General features: G+C 42.9%; 1 protein-coding gene across 21 annotated transcripts in view; it reads right to left on the bottom strand.

Moving 5' to 3' along the window:
* Positions 1 to 20,959, bottom strand: part of TTLL5 (tubulin tyrosine ligase like 5) — a 268,480-nt gene that overhangs the window by 9,441 nt on the left and 238,080 nt on the right. For 15 of the 21 annotated variants that reach the window (XM_081289235.1, XM_081289245.1, XM_081289252.1 and 12 more), the window contains one exon: positions 20,412 to 20,548. The exons of 4 other annotated variants lie outside the window; for them this stretch is intronic. In XM_081289235.1, the coding sequence (XP_081145361.1) occupies positions 20,427 to 20,548 (122 nt within the window). In that variant the 3' untranslated portion in view covers positions 20,412 to 20,426. Of the gene's footprint in view, positions 1 to 20,411; positions 20,549 to 20,959 lie in introns of those variants that run through there. 2 more of the 21 variants (XR_014021375.1, XM_081289249.1) reach the window with 1 other exon arrangement.

The raw sequence follows: 20,959 nt of genomic DNA, 5'->3' as shown, positions 1-20,959 counted from the left end.
AGTAAGGAAGGGACTCGACTGGGGTGGTGGCTCAGTGGTAGAGAACTTGCCTAGCATGTGTGAGGCACTGGGTTGGATTCTCAGCACTATATATAAATAAATAAAATCAAGTCCATTAATAACTAAAAAAATATTTTTAAAAAGATAGACTACTTAAAAGAAAAAAAGAAGAGACTCTAGACAGTGGCTTTGAAACTTTTTTTGGACTGTATAGTAAAAAAATATGTCACTGAACAAATGCATTCATATCTTTATGACTCAAATAGAATTCTCACACTACTTTATTATACACGGATCCTGGTGGTTTTCTTTCTACTCCATTCTGTTCCACTGGGGAGGTGGGGCAGTTGATGACTCTGCCCCCTCCTGTGCTAGTAAATGTTTAAGGGCTTTAGATGGTAAAACAAATGTCCCCACTCTGTGTTGTTGGCCGATTTCCACACCAACTGAGCTCAAAGAACCAACGTGAAGCTTCTGAAGGCATAGCTGGGAAGGGACAAGTACTGCCAGCTCTCCCGAGCCTACATGTGACTCATTAAATTGATTTGATGGCTCACTAGTAGGTCGGGTCCCAGGTTTAAGACCTACCATTCTACCCTGCATTCTACCATTTCCTACTATTCCAGAGGGAGTGAGAGGGGCCAGTACACACTGTAGGCAGGCATGGTGTGGCTGGAGGAAGCAGGTCTCTGGGGGAAAGCCCTCAGGACTATACTTATCGGGGCTCCTTCCTCTCTCCCTGCGGTCTATGAGCAGAGCAGCTTTCCTCTGCCACACCTTTCTGCCACGAAGTTCCTGCCTTAGAGCCTTTGACCATGGACTTAAACCTCTGAAACTATGAGCCAAAATAAAACCTTCCTTCTCTAAATTGTTCTTCGCAGGTATTTGTCACAGTGAGGAAAAGCTGACTAACACAGGGGCCACTCTGGTCTCTACTAGACCGAGTTGCTAGTGCTAGTTGGCATTTGGTAGAAAATTAATTTTGGAACTATTTTTTCAAGAGAACCACAGAAAGGAATATGTAAGTCTCAGGTGAAAAAAAAAAAAAGGGAAGTAAGAAATATTTCTCATGTAATTGTTGTGGTGAATAACTAACAATTATGTAAAAAATATAGCACCTGGGTATAGCAGGTGCTCAATAAATAGAGATTACCATCAAGATCCTTTGATTTTTTTCAAACTGTAGTAAAAAAAAAAGGAGAAATAGAAAACTCAAATTACTGTATGAGACAATATAGCATGAGTTTAAATCACTGAGGAGTTTATAACGTTTCTTCTAGGACTCTTAAGATTCCTATTTGTGTTGTTTAAAAGTAATCCATGAGTGAATTTTTTAAAAGGCCAAACAATACTCAAGGGCATTCTTTTGGCCTTGACTCTGGTCTCCACCACTGACTCTGCCTGGTATTAGGGTTTGAGTACGTATGTGTACCCACCTTTTGCAGGGCAGTCTATGAAGATATATGTGTGTGTGTATATATATATCAATGCATCTCAAAAATTATCCCTTATTCACAGAAACATCTACTTCACAAGAACTCTTTAGGTAGCCCATAGAAATGCCCAAACCCTAAGACACCTGCTTGGTGGTCTGGTGAGACCCTCCCCTCCTCTCTCTCTCTTGTTCCACAGCTGTTTTTGTAGTAAAGGTTTAGCAGTTTAGTGGGAAAGAGAATACTCTCAAGAGGAAGAGGAGAGGAGAGGGGGGTTGTCTCTAAGGGGAATTGAAACCACACACCCCCTTTGTTCCACAGTTTTAGTGGGGGTTCCACAGCTTTTTGTAAGAAAAACTGAAATGGACCCTAGAATCAGCCTGTCATCTTGTTATTGCAACTAGGAGATAACAGGAAATGACTTCTTCCTCTCTTAAAATGAAGGCTCACCTACAACAGTTCCTCTAGCAGGAGTTAATTTATTGAATCGTATTATTTGGAGATGTAGTGGTCTGAAAAGCAAAGGTAAAATTTTCCCCTGATATTAGCATCACTTAGGAAACACAAAAGAGCCCCGTTGGTGAAAAGAAGTTTGACTTTGGTTGAGATCTGACAGCTGGGCCACATAGATGCTGATGGTTAGACAAACATTAGACAATCAAACTGACAATGTTACTAATTTTAGAGGCTACCGTGATTGGGAACCCAGTGTACTTACTGGGGAATCAGATGTCAGCTCGCTATCTCCACAAAGCAGATGTCCTCTGGATTCTTTGAACTAAAGCTTGGGTTCAACAATCACCAGTCTCTTGTCAAGTTCTTCCTATAAGTTCTCAAAGGCTTCTGAATATGTCTGCTATTTTATATTTATCGTCCAAACTAATCCACACAGCCCCTTCATCATTTTTATTACTCTTCCCTGGTTTCCTAAGCTGTCTCGTCTCTGGGGATTATGGCGCGCTGCACGCCCACCTCCCACCCGTTCCCATCTATCCCCCTTTATGTCCACGAGCGACGAGAATGATTAGAGCAGTTTCTCAACCTCTTCTGACCTGTGTTCCAACAGCTGAGAAGATTCTGTTCAGTTTTACTTTCTGTAGTTTGTTTTATGAAAGCTATAAATTTCTTTGCACTCTCCATACATAAAATTATATTAGAGTTTGACTCCACTTTAAAACCTAAGATACCCCTCCTCTTTCCCGTCTCTCCCGTGTGGTATGCACATCCCTGGCTGAAAATCACTGTATTACACTTAGACTTAAGGATTCAATGTACCATTTCTCTTCAGCCTGGTCCATAAAATGCTCCTCGTTCACTCTCAAAAAACCTCAACCTAAATGGTACGATAGTCTATAAATGAACCCAGCCAGGGTAGCCATGTATTTGGTGAGGTTGAATCTACTTGATTGTATTAAAATTTCCAAACTGTTAATCTCTTTTTTTCGGGGGGGGGGGAAGTACCAGAGATTGATCTCAGGGGCACTCCACCACTGAGCCACATCCCCAGCCTATTTTGTATTTTATTTAGAGACAGGTTTTCACTGAGTTGCTTAGCTCCTCGCTTTTGTGGAAGCTGGCTTTGCACTTGTGATACTTGTGATACTCCTGTCTCAGCCTCCCTAGCCACTAGAATTACAGGTATATACCACTGTGCCTGGCTATGCTTTATTTTTAATTTTTTAAAAAACTAAAAAACAAGGCCATTGTGAGAGTAGTCTATAGGACAGCCTCCGGTGATTCTTAACTCCTGGTATTCACACCCCTTGAATGTATACTGGACTTGAGCATTCTCTTCTAAGAAAGAGAACCCAGAAAAAGTTTTGGGATGTTATTTCCAGAATTAAGTTATAAAAAGATTATGGTTTTGGCCTTGGGTGCCTTCTCACTGCCTCATGGACTGCTTGCCCAGGGGAGGCCAGCTGCCATGTCACAAGGCAGCTGTATTAGTTTGCTAGGGCTGCTATAACAAAATAGCACATCCTGAGGGGCTGGGGAGGTGGCTCAAGTGGTAGCGCGCTTGCCTGGCATGCGTGCGGCCCGGGTTCGATCCTCAGCACCATATACCAACAAAGATGTTGTGTCCACCGACACTGGTCACGTATTCATATATGAACATAGGAAAGTTACGTCGGATTTGTTCTACTGTCTTTCTCATTCCCATCCCCCCTCCCTTTCCCCATTCCTCCCTATCCAATCTGGTGAACTTCCACGCAACCGAACCCCAGCCCCATTGTGAGTTATCATTCGTATATCAGAGAGAACATTCAGCCTTGGTTTTTTGGGATTGGCTTATTTCACTTAGCATGATAGTATCCAGTTCCATCCATTTGCGGGCAAATGTCATAATTTCATTTTTCTTTATGGCTGATGTGTAGTCCACTGTGTATATGTACCACATTTTCTTTATCCATTCATCTGTTGAAAGGCGTCTAGGTTGGTTCCCTAATTAGCTATTGTGAGTTGAGCTGCTATAAACATTGATCTGACTGCGTCACTATAGTACGCTGATCTTAAGTCCTTTGGGTATACACTAGGAGTGGGATAACTGGGTCAAATGGTGGTTCTATTCCCAGTTTTCTGAGGAATCTCCATTACTGCTTTCCAGAGTGGTTGCACCCATTTGCAGTCCCACCAGCAGGGTATGTGTGAACCTTTCCCCACACATCCTCACTAATATTTGTTACTTGTATTCTTGGTAATTGTCATTCTGACTGGAGTAAGATGAGATATTTTTCATACATTTGTTGATCATTCATATTTCTTCTTCTGTGAAGTGTTTGTTCAGTTCCTTTGCCCATTTATTGATTGGGTTATTTGGTTTTTTTGGTGTTAAGTTTTCTGAGATTTTTATATATTCTGGAGATTAATGCTGCATCTGAGGTGCAGGTGGCAAAGATTTTCTCCCATTCTGTAGGCTCTCTCTCTTTTCATATTCTTGACTGTTTTCTTTGCTATGAAGAGGATTTTAAGTTTGACACAATCCCACTTATTGATTTTTCATTTGATTTTTTGCGCTTTAGGAGTCTTGTTGAGGAGTTTGGTTCCTAAATTGACATGATGAAAATTCAGGCACAGGGTCCCTGGTCTAATGCCTAGGTCCTTGAACCACTCTGAGTTTTGTGCAGGGTGAGAGACAGGAGTCTAATTTCATTTTATTACATGTGGATTTCCAGTTTTCCTAGCACCATTTGTGAAAACTACATTCTAAAAATATTCAGAAATATGGGCACACATATTCTAGCTTGCTACTGAGTTCATTCTAGAATATTTGTACCTAACTCTCCTAGTGGATTTAATGCTCTTAGCTGATTAAAGACTTTTATGTACTTTAATAAGACTCATATACCTAGTCATACATGAGTGAAGTAGCATAGCCTCTTAATACCAAGGAAATGTGATTGCAAAAGTAAGCAGAGTTTCTGTTTCCTTTTAGAAGTCCAAGGGACAAAAAGAAGTATAGAAGCAATTATTAAAACACTCACAGGGGTTGGGGTTGTGGCTCAGTGGTAGAGTGCTCGCCTAGCATGCATGAGGCACTGAGCTTGGTCCTCAGCACCACATAAAAATAAAGATATTGTGTTCACCTAAAACTAAAAAATAAATATTAAAAAAAACTCACAGTAATTTACAGGCTATGAACTCTGTTTGGATGATCTTAATACTAACCAGAGACTTATTTGATGAATGTTAAATATTATAATATCAATAAAATTTATCTTTTATCCTACATTCACTTACTAAAAATCTACTAAATGTCCAGTGCTGGGAAAAGCATTGATGATGCAGAGGTGAATACCATGATTCCTCATCTCTTTATAAATTTATATTGCAGGTAGAGGCCAGCAAGTCAAAATCAAATAAATCAAATAAAATATTCCATTCCAGAGGCAGGGCCAGGGTGCTTCAGTAGTGATGGTAAGAGACAGGATTTCTAGAAAGCAAACATCTTGTGCAACAGTAGGGAAGCTGGAGACAGCATGGCGGCATCTAGAATGACTGGGATTCAAAGGTATGGCTGGGGAAGATGGGAAGAGAAAGGGCAGACCAGAGGGCTTTGATAACCCCAGTAGGAGTTTGCACTTTCAACAGAGGCTTGAAGACTGTTCAGTAGAGAAGCATCACAATCTCGTTTGTTTGTTTTTGGTACTGGGGAATGAACTCAGGGGCACTCAGCCACTGAGCCACATGCCCAGCCCTTTTTTTTGTATTTTATTTAGAGAAAGGGTCTCACTAAGTTGCTTAGTACCTCACCATTGCTGATGCTGGTTTTGAACTTGTGATCCTCCTGTCTCAGCCTCCCAGGCCGCTAGGATTACAGGTGTGCACCACCACACCTGGCCCAATTGTTTTTAAAGATCACTTTAAAAGCTGCAAGGACGTGAACAGTGAGCTAAGACTGAGGGTGAAGAGATCAGTATGGAAAGCACTGTAGTAATTCAACAAAAAGTGATTATGCACTAAGGCGCTGGGTATGAAAGAGACTGGACCTGACATTTCAGAGTTATTAAAGGGGAAAGTATAATAATTGATAACCATTGGAGGTGTTGGGGAGGGGAGGAGCTAGAAAGACTCAGGCTTCTGGCTTCTAGGGAGAGGTCACAGGAGGAGGGGGCTGAGGGGATGACAAGTTCAATTTGGGACATGGTGCTTGAGAAGCCTGTGTGACCCAGGAGATGCCTAGAGGTGGCTGGGATGGAGAGTCAAAGAGAAGCACGGGCCAGAGAAAGGCTGCTGTGTCTAGGAGTCTGGTGACCCCCAGAATTGGGCAGTGAATGACCCGCCTGGCTGGAGGTTCAGGGTGAGACTGTCCTCCATACAGGAGGTCAACTGGAAAGAAGGGAGAGGACCAAGGACAGGATCCTAGAGAATAATGAAAATTCCCAAGTAAGCAAAGGATGAGGAGTTTTATAAGAGAAACACAGAAAGGGTGGCATAGGGAAGCAGGTAAGCAGCATTTCTCAGAGGACTTGACTGTGGAGGCCTGTCGGTATGAATGCACTTCGGGAAACATGGCTCTAACATAGCCAAGGACCCTGCCCCACAGAGCTTTGGTGACTGACCTCAGGGTACACAAACAATAGCCTAGTTGAGATGAGAACCAGTTTTTCTGATTTTAAATTGGGTCCTCTTCATCACCCTGCTGGTATGCGACTTACTTTCTGTTCTAAACCCTTCACGGAGAGGGCAGAGCCTAACAGTGATACCACTGATCCACAGAAATTCTGACTTCCGGGATGTAGAGATTCCCTCCTTTGGTAGCAATGACAAGATGATCTCTCTGTGAGCCTGTCAGCTGCTCTGTGGCCAAGAAATAAACTGGGAGGGTGGGGAGGAGGCGGGAGGAGGAGCTCCTGGGATGCTTTAGGATGCTTAAAAGAAAAATGGATTTATGCGAGGATAATTCCTGAACAGGTGTGAAACCGAATACTTCATATCACGATCCTGCCCTCACTCTGGAAGGGAAATGAAATAGCAGGATTAGCCTGCTCTTCATCTGACCCTGCTTTGTTCCTTTCAGAACTCCCATGACCAGGGCACATTCCGCTTCCTGCTCCTCCCTTCCTACAGCAACTAGGGGAGAGCCCTGGGCGGGGAAGAGGCTTCCCTTCCTTCCACACCTCACCAGGCACGGCCCTCCCTTTACCCCAGGACAGGCTGGGTACCCTGTCCAGGGCCATCAGGAAGTGGTATTTACAAATGTCATTTAGAATGCTGATATCGATCTGGGGGGAGGGAGAAATTACAGTTTAATTACAGTGCTCTCAGACAGACCAAAAAGTGACTCATAATATTTTTTCTTCTCTTCATAAAAGCCAGGTTTTGTGAGATGGATGAATTTTTAAGTAAAACCCTAACATCTTGATCAGGTAATAGCAAGTAAAGCAGAAACACACACAGAGTCCACACCCTGTATATTACACGCGTGCGCGTGTGAATTTATATATTTTCCCATTCATCCAAAGGTGCTGGAGCTATGATCTAATAACTCAAGTGTCAGTGCATAAACTCTTCTATGAGAGACAAAAAGGACTGAAGTTTGGTTTAGCTAAGAAACGCTGTGTCCCTAATGATACTGGCAGCAAGGCCAGGATTTCAGAGGGAGCTGGGGAGCAGTCACCTCCTTCTCGGGACCAGGCTTGATTGGAAAGGGTTCGCCCAGACACGACCTCTGGTGCTCCCTGGAAATGAACACCAAGAGCATCCTGGCAAGCCAGGGGCTGGGTCACTTGAGGTATCTCTAAGAGTCACCTTTCAAAGCCCAAACCACTTGTTCATTCATATCACAATCAGGCAAGGGACTGTGTCAAAGGAGGGGTGCCCAGGAGCTGCAGAATTAAAGGGATTAACAAAGGGAGAGGAGCAACGGGTGGCAGTGCCTGCCTCATCTGCAGCTGCTCTTGTGGATTTGGAGCACGAGGTGAAGCTTAAGGGCCTGAAACTATAGTCAAGGTCCTCCTTGCCCTGTGCTGACTAAAGCAACAGAAAGACTCTGGAGCCTGACACTTTTAGGCCAGGCCTAGGGACAGCTGCCAGACTCCAAGTGCACCACCTTCCTTGGAAGCATGAAATGCGAAGGGCAACCTTGGGACTCAGGTCTCTCCGCCTAAGATCTTATAGCACTCCTACTGCTCAGGAGCTGGTCAGACGCCTGTTGAATTTATTAGCCTTTTAAGATTGAGATACATTTTACATCTAAATAAAACCCACCATGTAAAGCCTACAATTTGCCAGGCGCAGTGGCGCATGCCTATAATCCCAGTGGCTTCTGAGGCTGAGCCAGGAGGATCACGAGTTCAAAGCCAGCCTCAGCAAAGTGAGGCGCTAAGCAACTCAGTGAGACCCTGTGTCTAAATAAAATACAAAACAGGGCTGGGATGTGGCTCAGAGGTCGAGTACCCCGGAGTTCAGTCCCCAGCACCCCCGTCCCCCAAAAGCCTACAATTTGGTGACCTGGGTTGTGTAAATCACCACGATCTAATTCTTAACCATTTATTTTCATTATTCCAGAAAGAAACCCCACTTCCCATTTCTTTCCCTAATCCCAGTCTGGAACATTCACTAATTTACTTTCCGTTTTTATGGATTTTCCTATTCTGGATATTTTACACAGACATCATGTGGCCTTTTGTGACTGGCTTTATGTGTATAGCATAACACTTTCAAGGTCCACCCATGCTGTAGCCTGTGTCAGCACTTGACTCTTTTTTGTAGCTGAATACTATTTCACTGTCTGTATATACTACATTTTGTTTGTCCATCATCTGGTAGACATTAGGTTGTTTCCACATTCTGGCTGTTATAAGGAATGCTGCTATGTACATTCATACACCCACATATAGGTGGACATATGTTTTCATTTTTCTTAAATATATACATAGAAGCTGTATTGCTGGGTCATATGAAATCTGTATGTTTAATTGAAGAACTGCCAAACTTTTTTTTTTTTCAAAGCAGCTATACCTTTTTACACTGCTACCATCAATGTACGAACATTCCAATTGCTCGATATCCTTACCAACTCTTATTATCACCTATTTTTTGATTACAGCCATCTTAGTGGGTATGAAGTGGTATCTCATCGTGCTTTTGATTTGCATTTTCCCAATGGCACATCTTGTCTTTATTTTTGGTACTATGATACAGCTACATCCCCAGGCCCTTTAAAATTTTTTTTTATTTTGCAACAAGGTCTTGGTTAAGTTGCCAAGACTGGCCTCAAACTTGTGATTCTCCTGCCTCAGCCACCTAGCCGCTAGGATTACAGGTATGTGCTGCCATGCACCTGGCATCCTTTTAGGTACCAAGTGACCATTTATCTATCTTCTTTGCACCAACATCTATTGAAATCCTTTGTTCATTTAAGAAATTGGGTTACTTGTCTTTTGATTGTTGAGCTGTAGGAGTCTGGATTATATTCCGGATACAAGTCCCTTGCAATATATATGATTTGCAATTATTTCTCTCTTATTCTACAGACTGTCTTGAAGCATATAATGCAAAAATTCTGATGAGTTCCAATCTCTCTGGTTGTGTTGTTGCATGTGCTTTATGGTGTCATATCTTAGAAACTGCTGCTTAGTCCAAAGACATGTTGATTTACTCGTAGGTATGTGTCTAGGAATTTTATGGTTTCAATCCTTCAGGTCTTTTATCAATTTGGGGTTAACTTTTGTGTATGGTGTGAGGTAGGGGTCAAACTTCATCCTTTTGCATGTAGATAACCAATGTCCCAGTGTCATTTGTTGAAGAAACTGTTCTCTCTACACTGTATCGTCTTGGCACCCTTGTTGAAAATCAATGTCCACAGATGTATGAGTTTATTTCTGGACACTTTATTCTACCTATCTAGTCTATGTCACACTGTCTTGATTACTGGGGCTTTTGTGTTCACTATTAGTTTTTAATGCTGTTTAAAACTCTGGCTCAGTACTGCTCAGTCGACTGCTATTTTGGATCATCCATGCTGTTCCAGGTCTCAGTGCTATTCTTTTTGGAGAACCTCCACAAAAACCTGAGTACAAGGAAGCTTTTCATTAAATGAAACAAGAGTCCTTAATAAAGTCTTTTCTTTATTCCTTTGGCCGAACTAGAGATTGAACCCAGGGGGTGCTCTACCACACGGCTATATCCCCAGCTATTTTCTTAGTTTTTGAGACAGGGTAATTTGTTAAGACTGGCCTCAAACTTGGCGATTCTCCTGCCTCAGCCTCCTGGATAGCTGATATAGGTGTACGCCATTGTACCTGGCCTTCTGTTTTTAAAACAGTTGTACTGTGAACAAAATCCTGAGATAAAACTTGGGGGGAGAATTTCATATGGTTAAAATAATTATACTTGGGCTGGGGATGTGGCTCAAGTGGTAGCGCGCTCGCCTGGCATGCGTGTGGCCCGGGTTCGATCCTCAGCACCACATACCAACAAAGATGTTGTGTCCGCCGAGAACTAAGAAAAAGATAAATATTAAAAAGAAATTCTCTCTCTCTCTCTTTTAAAAAAAGTAATTATGCTTATGTCTAAGAAATTTAAGAGTCCACATAATCATTATTCTGTTGCAGGATAATCAAGAGCAAGTAGGAAATAACTCATGTAAATAGATGTGGTGTGTCATAGTTTTATGCAGTACCTAGAACAAACATCATTTTCATTAACATGCTCAGCTTGCTTTTCCCTCTAGGGCTCATTTTTTCCATCTTCCTCATTTACAGTGGCCATGCTAACTCTTCTAGAAGATGAGGATTCTCAAGTGTTTCTGAAATCTCCAGGTAATAGCGAACCCCCCAAACCCTGTATGCTAGGAGCGGGGGCTGGGGCAAACTAGAGTCAGGACATGGAGTTGGTCTCTGTCGCAGTCATGAAGCTGGTGGCAGAGGCGCTGCCGAGAGCCGAGAGCTGAGCACTCCATCCGCAGGGGAGGAGACTCTGGAGAGAAAACATGCTGAGACAGAACCGGAGAGGCCTTCCAACAAGGTTCTTCCCTTCTTGCTCAAGAAAAGAGCCCGCAGAGGCAGTGTGCCCAGCAAGAAGACCACCTCCCTGGTCCTCCCTGTTGCTAGGGAGAAGCAGGCAGGCAGCGGTGCTGGCCAATGACATTATGTTTGTCAGAACTGCTAGGCTCCCAAGGAAGCTTTTTAAAAGGAGGACAGATTGAGCTGGCATCTGTCTTTTGCCCGTCCCCTCTTCCTCCCTGGAACATGGACACAATGCCAGTAAAAACACTACCATCTTATGACCAAAAACCTGAAAGCTGATGCTTTAGGGTTAGTAGAGCAGAAAGACAGGAGCCGGCCCGGCGGAGATGCCTCTGAAGAGCCGCACCAGCCCTGGACTTCCTGTCTCCAGCTTCTGGACATGTGAGAAAAACAAGCCCCTGACTACAGACTGCCTTGGAGTGGTGGGGTGTCTGCTGCCTGCCTCCAAGGAATGCTCTCCTAACTCACCCAGGGGTGTTCCCAAGCCCTCCTGCTTTTGCTTTGCCTTCCCCTCCCCCCCGCCCCCCCCCCCCCCTTTCTGGGAGGCCTCCCTTGCTTCATCCACATCCAAGTTCCTTGTGCCAATCACAACTGCTGGCCCTAAAGAGGCGGCTCAGGAAGTATGGGGAAGACTACCACCCCCATCGGGGCACTGAGGCAAAGGCCCACCTTGTGCCTTAGCCTCCCTTTTCCAGGTCTGGCTCCATTCAAATGAGGGAAAGTTATATGACTGGATTACAAGGCCTGCCTAACCCGCCACAGCCTCACACCGCCAGGACTCCCTGGGGAGGACAGGAGATAAGGACCAGACACCGTGGGGAGGCGGAGGCTGCCGCCTGACCAGCAGCTACTTAGCTCCATTAGGAAAGGAAACTGATAAAACAGAATCACCTCCGCTGGCCCAGAGTCTGGACATTAAGAGGCAGTTTATCAGAATCTGGAATAAAGCTGCCTGCGTTAGAATTTTAGCTCACCACCGACTGTGTGGCTTGGACAAATTACTTAACTTCTCTCAGCCTCAATCTTCTCTGATGCAAAATTGAGATAATAAAAACAATGAAACCCCCCATTTTTGTAGGGTGAAAGCATCCCATACTCAATCTGCAATCTTTTTATCTATTTATTGCTGTGCTGGGGATGCTAAGTGAGTGCTCTGTCACTGAGCGACATCCCCAGCCCAATAATCTATAATCTTCTTTAAAAATTCTGGCAAAATACACATAATGTAAAATTTACCATCTTGACCATTTTAAATGTAGTTTAGTGGTATTAAGTGTATTGACAATGCCGTGCACCACCCCACCACCCCTCTCTGGAATTCTTTGCTTTCAAAACCCAGCCACCCTATAAGCACCAGGTCTCCACCTCCCACTCCCCCACCCCCATTGCCACCCCATTGCTTTCAGTCTTTGGGCTGTGACTGCTGGAGCCGTGTAACAGGTTAGTGGAATCACACGGGGTCTGTCCTTTGGTGAGGGACTCATTTCACTTTAGTTTAACGTCTTAAAGGTTCATTTATGCTGTTGCATGTGTCAGAACCTCTTTCCTGTATAGGCCCAGGGATACTCCACTGCACAGGGACACCTTCACTGCTGACTGCTGGCTTCTATGAGTAGTGCTGCCAGGGACACAGGTGATAATATCGGTTGTGCCCCTGCTTTCAGTTCTTCTGGATATACACCCATAAGTGGAACTGTGGAATCCTATGCTAATTCTACCTTTTTTTTTTGTACAGAAGAATGAACCCAAGGGCACTTAATCATTATGCCATATCTCCAGACCTTTTCATTTTGAGATGGGTTGTTTTTCTGCTCTTAAGGTAATCTATAACCTTTATTAGTTTATTTTGGTACTGGGGTGATCTACCACAGAGCTACATACCCTTTTTATTTTATTTTTCAGACAGTCTTGCTAAGTTGCTTAGGATCTCCCTAAATTACTGAGTCTGGCCTTGAACTTATGATCCTCCTGCCTCTGCCTCTGCCTCCCAAGTTGTTAGGATAATAGGCATGTGCATGGCACCTGGCAGAGGGAATCCATACCTTTATATCAATCCTGCAATATTGATATTTTCATGATTATTGTACAGATGAGAAAACTGAAGCTCAAAGAGGTTAACTGATTGATCCACTGTTGCCAATTGGGAAGCAACAAAGCCCACACAGGCAGGTCTAACCACAGAGTTATGTCCTTTCCATCCTGCATTCTTCTTACAGAACTTAGATATTATTACTGACAATGGCTATACGGCCCTGAACATGAAGTAGAGAAAGCATAACAGGTAAGGGTGAAATAAGAGGTAAGGGTTGAGAGAACACCAGTTTTGTTTCTGAGAATAGCATAAACATATAGAACCATGATGACAAATTTTACACTGTATTCAACACTAGCTAGGATCTCTAATAATAGAATATGGTATTCAATTTTAAGTAGTATACAATTTAAGAGACATCTAAAGAACTGGAAAGTTCACAAGGATTTTAAAAAAACAGTTCAGTGTGTTCTAAAGCAAAAGCTCCTTTATGTGATAAAATTGAAGAGTTCCAATTGGTATAGAGAAAAACAAGTGAAGAATAGTCGTTCAAATAAACTGAACCTCATTTTAACCCTTAAAAGTGAGATCCTTGAGTGTGATCTAAAACAGAAGACCTTCATTCTGGAATGCGCATTGTAACAGGTTTCCAGTAAGGTTATGAATGCATATCAAAGGTTGTTACCTAAAGAGTAGGCACCAGTCTCTCACTCTTTTATAGTAAATGGTTTTACAACACTGCAAGAAACAGGATAGAAAAATTAAGTAATTTATAGGGAAAGTTATTCTGATTTTGAAGATTTTTTAAATAAAATAATGATAAAAGATGATAAAATAAAATGAAATGTTAAACTTCATGGTATAAATTCTAAGTCTCAAGGGATTTAAAAAACATGGCAAGATACATGTAATTATATGAGTAAAGATTATTGGAGGAGATTAATTTAACTGGACTCTTATGACAGAAAGGATTTGCATATGTAGACAGGCATTCCAAATGCTAACACAATAAACAAAGGCAGAAATTTGAAATTTTACTCAGCTTCTTTTTTTTCTTTCCCTCTCTCTCTCTCTCTCTCTTGCTGGGCAATCATCCTACCACTTAGCTACATCTCTAGCCCTCAGTCAGAATTTCTTAAGCCCTTGCTATGGACTGGGCCCTGTGCTGGGGTTTCAAACACACACTGACTTCCAGGGAATGACACAGTCAGGCAGGCAACCCCCGAAGACCCCAGAATGTCAGGAATGCCATGGAAGAGGTGCTCCCAGAGTTCTGAGGGAGCAGAGTCAAAACCATCTAATTAGGTCAGGGTTGGAGTAGGATAGGGCTGGACAGGAGAGAAGGAGGTAAGGACAATCAGAATCAGCATGTTGGGGAGTGAGAGGTGCCCAGACCCTGGAACTTTCACCTACTTAACAGAGCAGAGAACAGCAGGCTATACAACAGCGTGAGAATGCTACTTAGTTTCCAGATGCTAGCTGTCACATGCTTCCCAAAGCATATAGACACATCTTCAAACAGCAAGGTGACATATAAGGTATCTGGACCCCTGCCCCAAAAGACAATCAGTTCTTGTCAAGCAACCCACTGAGAGAAGTCATATTTAATATTGTCTAAGGCACACAATTCATTGTCCTCTAAGTGATTGTTATCTTACCTGTGGATTGAATGGCCTACAAAGAGATTTAGACTACACTGGTTTTCCCCCTTTACAAACTATAATCATCAAGGTATACTACACAATATTTTACCTTCTTACAGATAATGCTGAGAAGTGGCCATAGGCAATATGTTGCACTGTTAGCTTGCTGAGGGCACTACTGCTTCATCAGAGGTACTCTAAAATTATGTAAAACACTTCCCTTGGACAAGAACTAGGAGAAAGCTTGATTTCCTCCCAGTATGTCTTTCTTTTTGATAGAGAACTTTTTCTCTATATTCCCATTTATCATGTTCTTGTCTGCCTGGCTGTCAGGAGACTCAGAACTAAATTTTACCTCAATTCCAGTAAAATTTTATGATCTTATATGTAAAACAATTGAATTATTTTATTTTTTGGCCTTAGCTTCCCTTTATATGTTACTATTTTATTATATGTGGTATTTTAAGACCATGTGCTAGAGATGAAAAGTATATGTTGTACCCATCTGAAGGAAACTGCCAGAAATGCCCAAACTGGCATCTTGGCATTCCCTAATCACACCGCAGTGGCATCAGGCTGACACTGTCCCACCTTTCGGCCCAGGAGAGAGAGCTCTGAGCTCACCAGCAGCTGGAAGAATGAGTGAATGAATGATGGGAAGCAGTCTGACTGCATCTTCTGAAGACTGAAAGCAAAGGTAGAGAAACAAGCTCCCCTGGAGGCGGCTAGCCACAAGTACAGCTGTGCTGTTAACCTGGGCGACAGCAGAAGCCAGCTGCTGAGGCGACAGATGACCTGGTCAGAGGGACGGACTGACAGAGTTGCCGTACAGCCAGGAGAGCTGCTAATTATCCCAAATAAAGTCGCAGGTTTTCATGAGGTCTGGCTCTCGGGCTTTTTCCCCCTGTGTTTACAGACAATAACTTCTCTTGACAGAGGTAAATTGAGGGTGTCTCTCTTCTTGATAATCAAAAGGCTATTGTGGACAGCTCAAAGCCTCTGTGTAAAGAAGAGGGTAAGTATGTGTACACATGCACAATAGCGATTTATTTTGGAGAACAGTAAGCAAGGATGACTATATATAAAACAAAAGACTTAAGAGGAGTCCTGTTTCTTTTTCCTGTTTTGCACTGGAGGTTGAGGCCAGGGGCGCTTTGCCACTGAGCTACATCCCGGGTTCCTTTTTATTTTTTATTTTGAGATAAGGTCTTATTAAGTTGCTCAGGCTGGTCTCAAACTTGCAATCCTCCTGCCTCAGCTTCCCAAGTCACTGGGAATCCAAGTGTGTGCCATCACACCTGGCAGAGGAGTCCATATTTCTAAGAAACAACTTTAGTTTCGAAAATTCCATTTCCAATATCTGGCTAAAAACTATGACCAGTTCATTACCTAATAATAATTGCAGCTCAGCCATCACAAGTTAAAAACTCTTGTCAAATCCCCAAATATCTTCATTTGTGCTTGTCACATGTCTTAATTTCCCTACGAAGCAAATTTGAAGTGAATGGAAGGGGGAATTTTTCAGTATACCAGAAATAAAAAGTAGTGATTCTTGGACCTAACAGCAAGAAACAAGCAACAACACTAGAGCAATTTCCACCTGGATGACTTTCTTCTTCACTTCCTCCTATAACTGGGTTGATTTCCCAACTTACAGCCCATATCATGCTGGGGACACGGGTTATGTTTTATTGATGTAGCTATGGGGGTAATTCACACATTCAAGCTGCTCCTCTCTGGAGTCAGATAACTTGATTACCCAGACTTAGGTTTCAAGAGCAGAGAGCCCCTTGATACCTACGGTGGTAATTGGAAATACCTACATGTTTGAAAGATGAGAACAGAGAAGAATAAGAGACTATTGTTTCAGTTTTACTAGTGATGCTCTTCAGTCTGAGAACTTGAAGGAGACTGAATCTCTTCTTTATAATTTGAAAGATTAAAGGATAAATGTCAGTGCCGATCATGTCAACAGGGCAATATATACTTCAAGTCATCCTTCCCTAAGCCCTGCAATTAAACACCTACACTCCTTGGGCTCAGTGCAAACTCTACAGATCAGGTAGGCAGAGTTGTAAATATTTCCATGTGTAAAGCTTGCTTTTTCCAAAGGCAGGCATGGCTTAGCATGCCATTTTCTTTCTTCAGAATATTCAGGAAGAATTATGTCCTGAGGACACAAGGACGGTAAAGCAAAGGTATGTGGCTATAACAAGCATCCCATGAAACTAGCAGGAAGGTGTGTGAGTCACGGGATGCACTGATGACCTGGATTGAGACATATAAAGACTCACCAAGAGGGCAATGTAACCTGGGTTACTTGCACAGTTCAGGGCTACAAGATAGGACTGGCTCTTCCTTCACTCAAAATGAGCGGATATTATACAGGACCACACAACTCTGCTACAAGATGCGGCGGTAGGTACGAGTCCAACAATCCAGGTGCCAGGCATTTTTTTCCAGGAGGTGTGTGTGCTTCTGTAGTGTAAGTGTAATTTGAGAAAGCGGCCACTGCACAGCCTCCTCTCTTTATAACAAAGTAGTAATTGTTAACAATCGAAGATTCATCACTCTTCTCTTGGGATTTCGCCAGCTCAGCAAGAGACAATATCAATTTTCAGATGTTATCTTTCTCAGTAGCCTATTTCTTAATCCATTTCAGAAACAGAATTCCTTGGTTTTCTTTAAGGCATACGAATCTCCTTTGGGTGGGTTCTTAGAAGTCCCCTCCCCACAAACTGAAAGCCAGGGTGTCTTCTCCTCAACTCACAACCAGGTAGTTCAGCTACACTGGAGATTTGTTGCCAGACCTAGAAACAGTTTACTAAATGAAATGAAGGAGGCCTCAGGACAGGAAAGCATGAAATGTCAATGGCTGGCAGTCAGGTGACTTTGCCATGTAGAAAGATCTACATCCTTCTTGTGTGGCTGCAGCCAGATCAAGGCTAGCAAAACACACATTGTTAAAACATCACTTGTGTAACCATCCTATAATGAAGCGCTATGACAGTTGCTTAGAACTGGGTGACATTAACCTAATTCATACATGTGTGTATGTGTGTGTGTGTGTGTGTGTGTATTTTTGCTGGTTCCTGGTAATGAAAATTAAAGATGTTCTTCCTATTGATGTTTGTTTTAATTATGTGCATGTTGGATGTGGTAGGGAGAAGTCGGTGTGGTTATAGGAAGAAAAGAGAAAGAAGCTCGGAAAGAAGTTGATTACACTCAAAAGTCCCAGAGAGGAGGTCACACTGCATGCCACATGGTCACTGGTCACAGGAAATCAGTGTTGGTCAAAAGACAGAAGACAGAGTGAGGGGAGGGTCTTGGCAAGAGTCTTCACTGGGTAATATAAGACATGGCAGGCAAACAGGTTAGGATGGGCTCATTGGAATAATTCCAGTGGGCTCTGGAATTCCAGGGTGGTCTCAAGCTGCCCAGCCATGGGATGACGAGGGCAGGAGAAACTTTGCCTGGTGTGGGAGAAATAAATAAAGAGGTGGCTGGGTGTACCAACTTGGGATTGGCTTGTTTCATATAAAGCCCGTGTTCATGGCCAGTTGTTAGTATCTCCAGGAATGAACTAGCTCTGTGTGGGACAGCCCCTCCCCAGTTGGTAAATCATCAAGAATACAGTTCAGATAATGGGCATATATATGTAGTTTATAGAGCTAACATAATGCAGTAAGACAAATATAGATCCCGAGTAAACAGAACCAGGTCTGTATTAAACGCGACACTTGCCTGGGGCAGCACACAGGGTCTCAGACAGGCTTTAGTTCCTAATATCCTTCAGCACTGTGCCCTCCGTTCTCTGATACGGACAAGCCATGTTTTCTCAGTATTCATGGCGGTTAGGCAAACACACTGCAAATCCTTTAATCTAACCCATCCACCTCCCTAAACCCATTTAAAAGAAGGTTCTAGGACTGTCATAACTGGCAAAGATACTCGTTTATGATTATGGCTGAAACTCACCTCTGTCATCTACACTGTGTTCAAGACAAAAGGCAAGCACGCCTCAGGTGATAGGCTGTGGCCTCTTAGGGTCTGCCTCCTCACTGTGTAAGACACCTAACTCCCCTGCCCCAGGAGAGACAGCCCATTGCTATCTGCCACACGCCAGGGTCATGGGCCTGCTGTGGGGGCCTCCCGGTAGTGACTCTGGGCCATGGGAGGCTGGCTTCTGGGGTGCTCTGGCCTCTGCTCTGCCCTGTGCACCCACGTGCTGTGGCTTGTTGTTTCCCCACCTCAGCCAATCCAAGGCCCAGCCTCAGCAGCACAGCGATGCACAGCGCAGGCTCAGAGGGCTGTGCTCGCTACTGAGGTATCCAAGTTGAGAGAGAGGCTCTTTCCCCAGGCTTCTTTGCAAAGATCCTACATTGCCAGGTACTGTTCAGGGTGGACTGTAAGAGATATTCATGAGAGAGGTTCAAGAAAAGAGATATTAAACTGTGGCTGGTCCAAGTCTCACAGCATTGGAAGCAGATGGACATGAGTACTTCTTGGCAGGCCATCAGTTTGGTTTGGAGCTTGATGTCACATTCATTCTTCTGGCTGCCAGTCTCCTGAAGGAAATATTGACCTTCTCACTTTAGTTTTCTATATCTTGAGTTGTTCATCATCGGACAGGCTGCTAAGTATCAGTATTAAAGGACCACTGGCTAAGTATCACTATAGGCTATCTTCAGTTTCTCTGGTACCTTCTGGTAGATAACCAAGCCATGGATTTGGTGTTCCCATCTCTCTCTTCTCATTCCTTTCTGGAAAGAGTTTAGATGGGCTGGGGAAAGATATTTGAAGTTTTCTGATCCAATGTAAATGAACCCTGTGGTGGGTAAATAATTTTCCTCTTTCCTTTGCTCTCCTGGGGTACTTTAATGAATAATGCTTCTCAAATAAGTATATAAATATTCCCCAAGAGGTAAGGAGAATATTAAGCTCAAAGCATGTGTGCCATTAATATTTTGTGTGTAGGGGAGTGCAAAGAGCAGAGGAATCATCAGAGCCTTGAGTTTTCATAGAATTTTCTGGAAAGTTTTGAAGCCCACAGCTGGAAAGAAAATACTGAGGGCAGCATTAGTGAAGTGTGGATACAGCTTCACAAGATCAAGTTTGACAACTCCTTCAATGTATGAGTTTTTTTTGGATGGGTGTAGGATGGGGCTTACAGTTTGTTTTGCTGCCAATTATAGCATATGTTATTTAAAATAACTCAGCAAAAAGCATAATTTATCAACCTCACCAAGATGTTAAAGAAAATTTTTTGTTCTCTCCTATCTCCCATTATCTGAAAGTCCAGTTCACAAACTACCTAACTTTAGTCTCAAAGCCTTCTTTAATAAATATCCATTCTCTGTCGAGACGATTGCAACTTGATCTTCAGAAGATCATGTTTCCCAATGTATTCAGTTACATCATTTTATACGTGATAACTAGAGTATGGCTTTAGTTTCTTTCTTTAACTCAAAGACCCCATGTTAAAAAAAAAAAAAAAAAAAATCTCTAGTGATAGTAGAGAAATTTCTTACTGCCAGAGCGCCACCTACTGGTACATCATTATAGGAGCAAGCTATTTGCATCTAAACTTTGACCTATGGTTTTGGATAGTTCTGAGCTTTGGTTTTATTAAGTCCCAACTTCACTGTCATTTTTCTTCTTTTGGAGGTGCGGGGGATGGAACCCAGGGCATCATACGTACTAAGCGCATGCTCTACCAGTGAGCTACATCACCATCTTCGTCACTGTCACTTTGAGAAGCTAACACTTCTTTTGACAGCTGCTGAGTCTCTTCCATAAAGTCAGAACGTGATAATGATTAAAATACGCTGTTATTCTTACTATTACCTTAAATTGGCCCTGACTTCACCGACTTTGTTTTTCTCTGTCCTATACCTGTAGCAAGGGCTCCAGATTGTGTGGGCAAGGGTTTGGATCTGGCGAAAATAACTTGGGGAGCTTCCAAAGATCCTGAAAAAATGGAAAAAAAAAATCCCTACTTAACAGTATATTTGATCTTGGCCCAAAGGATAAGAAGTAAAATCTAAAAGTAGGTTATGGGGATCATCATTCTCACAGATGCTGCCACCCCACTTCCTGCCAAACACCAGAGCTGTGGTCTCTCTTTTGCTTTCTAACAGCACGAGTGGGTCATCGACCCAAATTCCTGGGCCCTGGCCCTGGGGAGAGAGGAACACCTAGGGAGTAATAAAGGGCACAGGATGTAGGCTAGTCATTGCAGGTTTTTTTTTTAAATTTTTTAAATTTTAACCTCTTATACTCAGATCCACTAGCTGCTCCACCAACTATATAACATATAGTGAAAAGAGTAAGAATCTGATAATAAAAATATGTCATTCTAATGAGAGCTGCCGGGCACAT

Source organism: Spermophilus citellus (genome assembly GCF_964194105.1).
Source record: "Spermophilus citellus genome assembly, chromosome: 4".
Lineage (NCBI taxonomy): Eukaryota > Metazoa > Chordata > Mammalia > Rodentia > Sciuridae > Spermophilus > Spermophilus citellus.
The sequence above is the reverse complement of the archived record's forward strand: the minus strand, read 5'-3'. Positions and strand labels throughout refer to the sequence as shown.